The 12,021-nt window shown below is 37.3% G+C and overlaps 1 protein-coding gene across 2 annotated transcripts in view; it reads right to left on the reverse strand.

Annotated features, from left to right (window-relative positions):
* The window catches only part of LOC125465549 (nuclear receptor subfamily 6 group A member 1), a 371,434-nt gene extending 362,137 nt beyond the window's left edge, over nucleotides 1-9,297 (reverse strand). For both annotated transcript variants that reach the window (XM_059638274.1, XM_048559188.2), the window contains exon 1: nucleotides 9,056-9,297. In XM_059638274.1, the coding sequence (XP_059494257.1) occupies nucleotides 9,056-9,122 (67 nt within the window). In that variant the 5' untranslated portion in view covers nucleotides 9,123-9,297. The remainder of the gene's footprint in view (nucleotides 1-9,055) is intronic.
* Between the last annotated feature and the right edge of the window lie 2,724 nt (nucleotides 9,298-12,021).

A 12,021-nucleotide genomic window follows, 5' to 3' on the forward strand; every position in this document is an offset into this window, starting at 1 on the left:
CCCTCACACTCAACTCTCCCCCAAAACTTCCCACCCCACCCGTCTTGCCTTTTTCTTTAGGTTCTTAGCAGGAATCAGTATTTTTTTCTTGAAATGCCTTATACAAACACTGCAGTTGGAATGGTTTGCCCAATTTTGGTCCTGCATTTGATTATGCATGCTAAGTTTCCAAAGATAATGCAGAGGGAGGCAAAGATAATTTGGAATACCACTGTGAAGAAATTAGGTGATATATAAAGAGGTATTATATAACTTTTACAACTCTATAAAGTATAAATACAAATGTCAATTTCATATTTAGTATGAATGACATGTTAGGACAGTAACTATAAAAGCGTTTTACATCATTTTCCTAATGAAAACACAGTCATGTTATTACCTTCACTTAAATGCTCATCACATTGAAAAGTCTGAATACAGAATACAGAAATCCTATTGAATATGACATGTAAGTGACTCGACACATATGCTCTCAAGGCTTACCCTCAAGCCTGCAAAAAAAAACATTACAGTGGAACAAAAGCAAAAACAGAAATTGCTAGATAAACTCAGCAGGTCAGACCTATTTCTGATTTCCAGTAACAACAAACTGAAAGAATTGTGGATTAGTGTTTCACTACAGTGAAAACCTAATTACACATCTAGTCATTTTATATACTTGCTGTGCAAGGAAGATGGATGTAAAATGGAAAACAATAGGAACAGATGAAAGTTCTCAAGAAGACTCAAACAACTATGAATAATTATCTATTAATCCAAATTGTTATTCTTGTAAATAGCCACTCTGATGGTCATAATATTCTAAAAGGTCAGGATGCAAAGTGGAATTCTTACAAGTCCTAAGCATTGCTGACAAAACTCATTTATAGAAGAAGATCATAATTTTTGGTCCATAAGTTGACTCTTGGAGGATTCTTAGTTCACTATAAAAAGATAAATGAAATTATCAATTGCTTCCCTTACTTTTAATTACACCATATAAATATCTCAGGAGTAGGTTACAAACATACAAGAGAAGGGAAAAGATCATGATATCTTGCTCATCATTGTTTACCCTCTACATTAGACTGCAGAACCTCATGCATCACCTTCACCAAATCCTAAGGAAGCATATAAATAACTACCACCTAATTTCGCGAGAAACTCTGGACAGTTCTTGATCAACTTCCTCATATAGTAAAGCAAGCACCAAGAAACATGCATTGCTAAACAGACTAAACAAAGACCAACTTTGTTAGAGGCACAGGACTTTTGAGAAAAGAAACAACCACCTTCATCCATTGGGCTAATTGCAAAGATTACAGGTTTAAAACACTTTACAAGACAGACACAGGAGACAAAAAGAATGGGGGATGGGTAGACAAAAAGCACAGTTAAAAGAGATAGAATTTTTAAGAGACTTTGCAAAGGGGTAGCATGACAAAGTGGTTTACGGCATGAGTGCCAATAGAACAAGGGTTTAATGATTGAAGAAGTGGGCACTGGTAGTAGTCTGAAGAACAAACAGTGCTCTATATTCAGAAAAACAGGGTAAGTTAAAAGAGATTGGTTTGGTAGGGTTTTGAGAGACTATGGGGGGGTGATTTGAAGACAAAGGTCTTGAAGATAATGGTGTTACAGACAGAAGATGACGGTGTTACAGACAGAAGATGATGTATGTTAAATGTATTCAGAGACTTTGAGTTGGAAGAAACTCAGGCTGGGTAGTTCTGAATGAAAATAAAAGAAATTGAGTTTCAAAGATGTTAAATTTTGGGGAACAGATCAATCCTGGATGTAGAAATAAATGATAAAATATAAACAATTTGAAGAACTTCTTTGTAGCAGATGAAAACACAAAGACTCCCTAACTGCACTGAAGTTGAGGCACAAACATTGTACCAATGATTCTTTAACAGCTTAAAATCAATAGCCATGCCATAATAGTCTTACGGCATACACCACCTGAGTATATGGACTAACTTAATCACTGAGTACAGGAGAATTTCATTACATCAGTAAATTCACATCTCGATACATGACATGCACAATCCTCTGGAGGGGCAAGCTATAACACTTACGTGCTGCTAGGTCTGCTCCACAGTAAATCCTACAGTCATAATTACGCTGCTAACTATCAGTACCAATAACATACTGCGCTACTAGGGAAGCAAGATATTGTGGCTGCTCACCATCTGAATATAAACAGAAAATGCTGAAGGCCCACAGCAAGCCAAGAAGCCTCTGCGGATATAGCAAAACAGCCAACGCTTCACCCATTTTGATTAAGTGGTTAAAGATTAATACTTTAAAATGATTAGCAAAAGCAGTAAACGTGGGTAATGTATCTGCCTCTGAGCCAGAACCTCCACGTTCAAGTTCCACTCCAAGCTGTCACAACATAAAGAGGTCCAGTGTTACATGTAAATCTTTCAAATATATACTAATGACAGATGACATATGGTCATCCATAATATAGAACAAAATCACAGCCTCTAATTTCATTATCTAAGCCACAACATACAAGTGGAAAAGAATGTTACCACTGCAACTCAAACTCTTGTTTTTTGAGGGGACAGGTAGTAGAACAATATTGTTTGATTCAGTTAGATGGATGGCCAGTATGGATCAGATTAGTACCAAATGGCATGGGTTTGATTCCATTCTGGCTGGGGTGGAATAAGGATCTCTCTCCTTGCCAGAGGATGGAGAAAATTGTGAAGCTGACAGTCAGACTTGCCTTTGGACAGGGAACTCCAGGAGTAAATTTTTTGCTATTGCAAATATTCATTGAAAAGAAATGACCTGAGGACTAAAGAAGGATCAAAGCAATACCACAAACCCTAAAGACGACTAGAATTCTCCAAACTACAGCAGCTGAAAAAGATTTTCATCCCGTTCTTATGCAAATTACTGGGAATAAAAATGGACGACACTATTAAAGCCTCTCTCATTGAACAATCTACTTAGCAGCTGGATAAACATTTAGCTTTGCATTCAAGAAGTACAGGCTAAAAAGTAGGTTTCTCTTATTTACAGAAATAAAACACTTGCACAACTTTAAATATGCCAGAAAGGGCCATTCCATATCCCTTACTACACATACATAACTCTACAATATTCATATTCGGCTCGCTTCTCAACCTACCTTTTGTTGGAGTTTAGTTACACAAGATACTACTGTTGTTAAAGATTCAAGTTTTAAGGAATGGCCTATTTTCAATTACAAAAGATATGCAACAATTAAATAATTGAATTGATTTATTAATGGAATGGAGATGAAGGATAAAAGGAGATCCAATTAAAATTATTAAAGATGTTGCTAAAAGATATAATGCTCAAAATCATGTACACACCATAATTCAAGTGCTAAAAGCACCATATATGGAAATTTGAGGAACAAGTAGTAACCCTTACTTAGACAGTTTCCTTATCTATGCAGATTTAGTTGATCTCTGCTAGAGGCAGTGGTGAGAGCTTCATAATTAACCTCCCTAAATGAAGGAAGGAAATACAAGGCTCACTCTTGCTTTGAGTTACCACGTGCTGGAAGTAGGCAAGGACAGGATTACTAGCTTTCGCTCTCCCTCCCAAGATTGAAAAACTTGATACAGACTATCTCAGTAATTAAATTAGAGGTCTGCCAACAGTGGCAGGACTATGTCCTTGGCATATTTCACTACCTTCAAAAGGAGAAAAGGCAAAAATAAAGCATTCTGGTCAAATAATTCACTGATACCACTTACTGCACATGGGGAAATCTCCCTGTCAGGATGATAGAGGTATCAGTGAAACGTCATTCTGCCTGCTCATCAATGACAGCGCAGCATAGCACAAAACATGCACCTTGTTCAATTTCAACTGTGCCAGAAAGAACCATTATGTATTACTTACAACACATAAATAACTTTACAACAGTATCATGCTTGACTCTTTTCTCAACTTATCCTTTATTGGAATTCAGTTACTAAAAAGGTACCTAGTACCTTTTAAAGGCAAGGTAAATTCTGGCTACAGCAATTGATGTAAACGCTTGAAGCAGTGTATTGGAACACTAAGCGTTCCAATTGTTTAGATGCAGCACTGGAAGCCTCGGGGAGGAGGTGGAAAGGACAGATATCCTATTTCCACAGGTGACTTAGGAGGTATTTCAGGCAAACATCACGCAGGGAGTGGAAGCAGGTAACCATGAGATTTAGTCCCTGAAGACATGGTTGCAGTGCTGCAAAAGTGGTCAAGATCAGTGAATATATCATCAAATGTCTCTTACTAAGGTCGTTTTTCACCTAATTCCTTTGTCCCTCACTGTGACCTTCCCCTTCTGCATTTCTGCTTTTGGAGTTCACAGAAGTACCACAGTGTCAGCCAATATAGCGTCATGTTGAAGGGTGTACAACTTCAAATGTTTGAAAAAGAATCATCATCAATTGATCTGGATCATGCAGCCACCAGCTCAGATATTAGCACCACACATATTTGAGGGAGCAACAGCAAGACCAGCAGATGACGAGTATCTCAGCACAAGTGGGCTCCAGTAAGGCCAAGGGAACAGGGGAATGGGTGTGTCAATTCTGAGGGGAAAGGATGCAAATGTGTTGTGCTGCTCAGGACTCAGATAAAGACTTTGATGGAGTAGCGCACAAAAAGAGATTCATGGGCATGCACAGAGATGCCTGGTGCCTTACCAAGCTGCTACCTAACCCCAATGTTAAAAAAGCATGAAGTCAAGTTCCAAAATCAGAACATGGTTTCATGCAGAGTTTAAAGTCTTTTCCTTCCAGCGCAGAAATGATGGCTAACTCAACATTAATATCCTGGAACCACCTGCAATGTAGTTTCTGATACAGCACAAGCCATAAACAGAAGGTATCCAAACCAAGAGTCAAGAAGGGAGAAGAGATGAGAGGATAGGAGGACAGGCTAGAGAAAAGACAGAAGGGGAAAAGATTATGGTTAAGACCAAACAGATTGTGACTTTGATGGCAAAAGTTGCTTTTAGCCTACCTTCAGAACAATCTAATCATCTGAATGTAAGTGTTTTCACTTTCAACCATCCCCAAAATCCAAACTAAAAAGCATTAATTTACTGTAAAAATAAGGATGCTTTATTTTTATATATGAAGAGACCTGTTAGTTTATCCCCAAAACAAAACATTAAATTTGCTTCAAGGATACTACACAGAGATAGATGATGACCACTGGGTGTCAAGAAATATTAGGAAAATACGCTGTGGCATAACAGAAATCGGCCGATTTTAATTTCGATGATTGCTCTATTTCATATTAAAATTGATAATAATGATTTAGCACTGACTTTTACTCTAGCAAAAGGAATTTATACTTTAAGTGTTACTTACCAGCAAACAAATTGTATTTGAAACATGGAAACAAACCATCAATAAAGTCTGTCCGTAAAATATCACTGCTTATTAAATTATGCTGAAAATTGTATATAATTTTAAAATTATAGATAACTAAATTTTTAAAAGGCTATTCAAATGAACCATGTCCTTGTTGTGTCCTAAGTTAGTTCCCCTGTCTATTTATAGATAAACACTGTTCATTTCTTTAAACTTAAGTTGTTCTACTTAGTAGTATTTTACTAAAAAGTTCTATCATGTTCCATAGATCCACCCATAACGCAATTAATAAACTGAACTGTAATAGGCCCACGGGTTAAAGAATCTGCATCACATCTCATTTCCAGCTATTTAACTGCAATTTTTTTCTTCTAGATAGAGACAAACATTCCAACAGACCCAAAGCATCTCCTAAAAATGTAGCACGCCAAATTGAAAACACACACCTAGTTCCAGAATCTTAAGCATTTAGCTATGGACTGAAAACTCTGGCTATTTCTCAACCCTTTTCTTATTTATAAATGAATACTTACTTTTTCACAGAACACCAAATATTATCACAACAGATATCATGCAAGACCCACTTTGTACAAAATACAACATGCAGTAGTAATAAATGTGTTGTACGTAACTTCCAACATTGCAAAGTACAAAGGCAAAGCTACTAGCAATCAGAACTATTTGCGAGAATCACTGCTACCTCCATTCTTGCATTAGTGTTTTGTTAACATTAGATTAGCAGATAAACCAGGCCTCTCCTCTCCAACACATTCTTTTGATCAAGATGTAGAAAGGGTAAAGGTCAAATAACCAAAGTGTGTTACTGAGAACCAGCAGTTAATAAATCATTATATAAAATAAATATTAACGATTAAAATGACAATATCACAATTTGTTTTCTTGATATTTTGGAATATTGAAGATGTTCATGTTTTCTTTAATAGTTTATCCAGATATGCTCCTGAACAGGATTTACATATAAAGTGATACACGATTAATTCTGCAATGGAAATTCCTCTTCCAAATGGGGGATGTGCAAACTTAACATTGGCAAGTTGGCCAAATGGGCAGACACCTGACAGATGAATTTGAATGCAGAGAACTGTGAGGTAATGTATTTTGTAGAAAAGACACGGAGAAACAGCAATGCCTCAATGGTACAAACTTTGAGGGAGTACAGGAGCAGATGGACCTCAGGGCTCACGCGCACAATTGTCAAAGTGACTAAGTGAATTGAAACAGTTGTCAAGAAGGCTAATAAAATCCCTGAGATTACAACTGCTGGGTGAGAGTTTAACACAAGGAAGTGATGCTACATCTCTGCAAATCATTGGTCAGACCACATCTGGAGTATCATGTTCAGTTCTGGCTCCCTTTAAGGAAGGCTGATGTAAAGCCCTGGAAAAAGTGCATAGAAGATTTACTAAAATGATATCAAGAATAACGGGATTTTAGGCAGAAGGAAAGATTAGAGAAATTGGATGTATTCTCCTTGGAGAAGGGAAGATTAAGAGGTGAACTTACTGAGGTGTTCAAAGTTATGAACAATTTTGACAGAGTAAAGAAGGATATTCTGTTTTCACTCATTGATAGTCAGTAAATAGGAGTCACAATTTCAAGATATCAGCAAGAGACATACAAGTGAGATGAGGAGAAACTTCTTTATTCAGAGGGTTGTTAGGATTTGGAATGCACTGCCTGGGAGAGTGGTGGAGTTGGAATACTTATGAATGTTTCAAAAGACAGCTAAATATATAGGTTTGAAAGTGATGAATTTAGAGAGCTATAGAGATAGAGCTGGAAAATTGGTCTAGCTGGTGCTCTTTCCAGAGCCAGTACAGACACAATAGGAACAAATGGCCACCTTCTGTACTGTAAGGGTTTATGATTCGATGAGTCCTAAACATTGACATTATAAATTTTCAGAACATGAAACTCACTAGATTTAGAAAAAGTACACATTAATTTCTTCCCCTTAAGTCCCAGAGTAAAACCTAGCTTTTCTTTACAAAACAACTGCAAAACAAATTCAGTAATTCATATAACATAAAAAGCATTTGGTGACCAAATAGCAATCCCACCTCTGCTTTCAAATTTGCATGGCCTTGAAGACAGTTGTTACTTGCAGAATTAATTCACAATGCTCAAAAGACAAATTTGGTAAACTTTTACATATGTTAGCAAAATATCTTCTGCTAGGATGCAATATCTTTCTCCCTTTCAGTCACACCTTGTTCAACTATGTTATTCAGCGTCTAAACTGCAGAAGGCTACCTTCACAGTGAGGCAAGTTCTTTGCTGAAGTACTGATCAGTTGTGTTCCCTTTGCTTAGTTTTCTTCAACTAGCTATGAAGCACTTTTGAGTCTCATTTTTGTATTTACTTGTTCACAGAGTGTGGGCATTACTGGACCAGGATTTATTGACCATGCCAACTGCTCTTGAAACGGTTATAATGAGTCACCTTCTTGAATCTCTGCAGTCCACGTGGTGCAGATATATCCACAATACAAATTCAAGTAAATAAGATGCAATTCATTAACCTTGCATATTATCTTCAGCGGATACAATCAGCTAAACTATCTTTGTCTCTTATCACTATCCATTTTACAAGAATTAAATTTAACAAAAGCAAATTATGTCCATCATAATATAGAAACTGGGAAACCATGTCTCAAGCACCAAGCAAAAAAACTTTACCTGGTCTGAATAGCAAAAATAGAGTAACAAATTCAATTCCCAAAAATTTCCAAAAGTGCAAATTCTAATATTTTCAAAATAAACATATTTTCCATTGTTAACAGAACTTGAAATGGTAACATTTAAGAAAACACTGCGGCCACTAGAAAGATTGCCAGTCAGGCAAATCATCTAAAAGACAAAATGACCAATTGTAAATTAACAGTAAACAAGGCATCTAAAGGAGTAGTATCATTCCAAAAGAAACTTCTTCATAAACTGAAATAAAATATTGACATTTCATTACAATATAAACATATATTTCACACTTTTCAAAACCCAACTTTTAAGACAACTTTTATTTTACAAACCACATCACACTTCTAATGAAAAAACTAAAACTCAGACAGGTCATTTCAACTTACAGTTCAAGTTTTACTTTTCAAAATACTAGTAATTTAATTGTGATTGATTCTGAAATTAATTTGAATCTCAAAGCCCCTTAAACATTGCATTGATGTACCACAACACCAGCTTAGATGAATGTATTTGTAATATATGATGTTATTTTGATCGATGCCTTTTACTATTCTTTTTATACAACCTTTGTAATTCGGCGGTGTCCTTATTATGCCTTCTCTTAATTGCTTCAGGGCGCTCTCAAGTTCAAAAGTTCACGTTTTACGACCTTACAAAGACTCATCACTGCAGAGAAACACATTTCTATTAAATGTCCCCATCTGCATTCTATCTCAAAATTAGGCACTTCAAGAAACCTCGAAATTTCCCTGATCACTACCTCTTGAAAACAAACGTGCACTTTAGAAAAGAAGGGACCCCACCGTTATAATCAGCAATGGAGAACAGAAAAACATACAGCAAAACCAAACAGTATCGTTCGGACTTTGAAAACAATAGTAAACAGCTGAATACAAACAAAATTGACAAGCCTAAACGTGCAACTGCCCACCATTATTCGTACATTTCCAATCATGCAACACAATTTCAAAGTGTGGGACAACAAAACAAATAACATACTGCCAATGGGTTTTATGCCATTTCTTTCTTCGTACTTGTAGCCATTGGTTCTTTTATCAATCTCCATGCTCTTGATGTTTTGCCTTCACAGTAATCTCAGCACACGTCGCCCATGGTGTTTACCTGTCAGGCGGTTTGCCCGACTCTCGTGCACATTGATGACGCTCGACTGGACTACAAGCTGCTCGCGCTGGCAACAACCCAGCACCTCACGCAAGCGCATCACACCCAGAGATTTGCTGTCTTCCCCCTCCCGAGAGAAAGACATACTCAGCTCCACCCCCTCCCCCTCCCCCGCCCCCGTGCCCGTCCCGGGAGGAGGACAGAGGCTGCGCGGCCCCGAACCTGTGATCCCGGCATTCCAATGCACTGTCAGCGGATTGTCATTTGTGGTCTTCATAGCCCGACTTGGAACAATGGGCTGCACCCAGCCGGTGTCCTTTCAAACCCGGCGGAGGTGTCAGAATGTATTGCTGCGGGCAGTTTGGAAGGAAAGAACTGTAAACTGTGGGTTGATATTTTCGTCTGAAATGGAAATGAAGGACTCTGAAGGTGCTTTTGACCCTAGCATGAACTTTACCCTCTTTATTCTGTCAATAAAAATTGTGAAATGTCTCCAGATCTCCCACCTATACTCAAATAATCAGACCAAAAAACCCTTCCCTCAGTTTTAATTAAAGACTCAACGGTTTGAAGTAATCTCTACTGTTTTGAAATTTAAATAGAAATTAAGTGGGTCTTTTTGTATCCAGAAATTAGGAAATGTATTGTAGTGAAAATAATCGGTTGTCTCTGTGTAAATCAAAATACAGAGACAAAATGCGGAAGGTTTTCATGTTTGTACAACTATCACTCGTTCTACAAAAAGTGCAAACTGTACTTGGATGTTGCTTCTATTTATACAGAATAATAAATTCTGCACAGACTCAAACGTGGACAATGAGAATACACACGTTTACACCCAGGACATAATTTCTGTAACTGATGTGAGTTTTGAACTTTATTGCTCCACTTTTAATAGCACACTTTCAGCTAACTTGGCCCTAAGGTATGGAATGCCCTTCACCGTGCTTCATTTGATGAAGCTCCCACCTCTGAGCCAGAATGTTATGAATTCAATTCCCACTACAGGACTTGAGCACAAAAAATAAGTACTGATCTGGATAATCAGTTACAAGAGGGAGTGTTGCACTCAGGTGCCATCTTTCAGATGACATGTTCAACCTTGTTGCTGTTTGCCCTCTCAGATGACCGTAAAAGAATGTCTGGCACCACAGTGATGAAAAAGAAGAGAATTAGTATCTTTGCAAATATTTATCCTCAATCAACATCACAAAAACTAATTTGTGTTTTTATCATTATCATATTGCTGTTTATCATTATCAAAATAGCAGTTGTGTTTCCTACATACAACAGTGACTGCATTTCAAAAATGCAGACTGGTGTTGGGTTATCCATTTGTAAAAAACAAAAGCACTCTTTCTTTCCTGCCTAATCATCTCCATCACAACATTTCCCTTTTTCTCTTTAAGACTCTTAGAATCTAATACTTTCGCCAATCTTTTGATCACATATGCCAATATCTGCTTATGTGGCTTTGTGTTAAAGTTGCTTTGTAATAGTCCTGTGAAGCATTTTGACATGTTTTACTCTATAAGTGGTATATAACTGCAAGTTGTTGTTGGAGATAAGTAAGCAGGGGTACTATTAGGACAATTCTGCCCATGCAGATTCAGTGAAAGCACATGTAGATAATGGTAACAGCTGATCCCAAACAATTTTCTCAAGTATTAATATAATCTATTGCAAATAAACTTTTTTTTCAATTTTGCAATCAGATTAAATATACAGTAATCAGCCTAAATGTCTGTTAATATGTTGTAGCTCCAAACCAAACCTTGGGGTGAAAGCAAACTCTACCCTGGGAAGTAAAGAGTTTATAATTCCAATGATTGAAATCACTATTCTGTGGAGCATGGTCTCTATCCTTGCTGTGACTACAGGTTGAAGTTAATGCTTGCACACATTATATGGCAGATTGCTATTTATTATGCCAGAAGGATGATAGAAGCACTTAGGATGTCTTGAAAGTATCCTTGAAGAGGTCAAACAATCCTGCCAACTCATTAGTGTCACTGGTTTGGGATTGATTTTGGAAGGCACCAAACCCATTAGGCTAAGTTGGAAACATGCAGAAGTCTGGGTGTCAGAAAGAGTGCATAAACCTGCAATCAAACCATCTGCCCAACTTTTCAAGCACCACTGGCTATCCTCCCCATATAAGGCAACATCTGCAGATCATACATTTGACTTACAATCTCAAAACCATCAACCATTCATAAACAGCTGCCAAATTGGGTCACTGGGGACTTATAATGCCATTTGCTCATTTAGCATGTGCATAAGCTTGCGGTTATCAATAACCAGATGAGTAACTAAATGACCATCTGCATTGGAACTCAGGTAAACAACATCTCTTGGAAGTCAATATGACTCCAAGATGATCTTCCTGGCAATATAAAGAATGCCTTCTACATTATCTTGGCGTTGACGTGATTGGCTTACAATAAGCACAACACCCTTCCTTGTCATTGATTGACTCCAACCAGCAGTATGTTTTCTCCTAATTCTGTTTCAGTTGAGTCAGCATCACAGATTGGTATCTATATTCCCCCAATATTTTATTTCAATTATGAATATCATTAACAATGTGCTAATTACTAGATAATCCGTGTGAAATTGCACAGGCAAATTGACCTCAGTTTGACCTCCAACAATGCAGTGCCCCCCAATACTACACTGGAGTGTCAGTTTTGGTTTTTATGTGCTCAGCCCTGAAATAGGACTTGAACCCAATACATTATAATTCAGAAGCAAGAATGCTAACGAAACAAAACAAAACCATAGCAGATAACAAGTGACTTCAATTTTGTTGGGCCTCCTTCATGCCATATTTGGTCAATACT

This window comes from Stegostoma tigrinum, chromosome 29, assembly GCF_030684315.1.
Source record: "Stegostoma tigrinum isolate sSteTig4 chromosome 29, sSteTig4.hap1, whole genome shotgun sequence".
NCBI classification, from domain to species: Eukaryota; Metazoa; Chordata; class Chondrichthyes; order Orectolobiformes; family Stegostomatidae; genus Stegostoma; species Stegostoma tigrinum.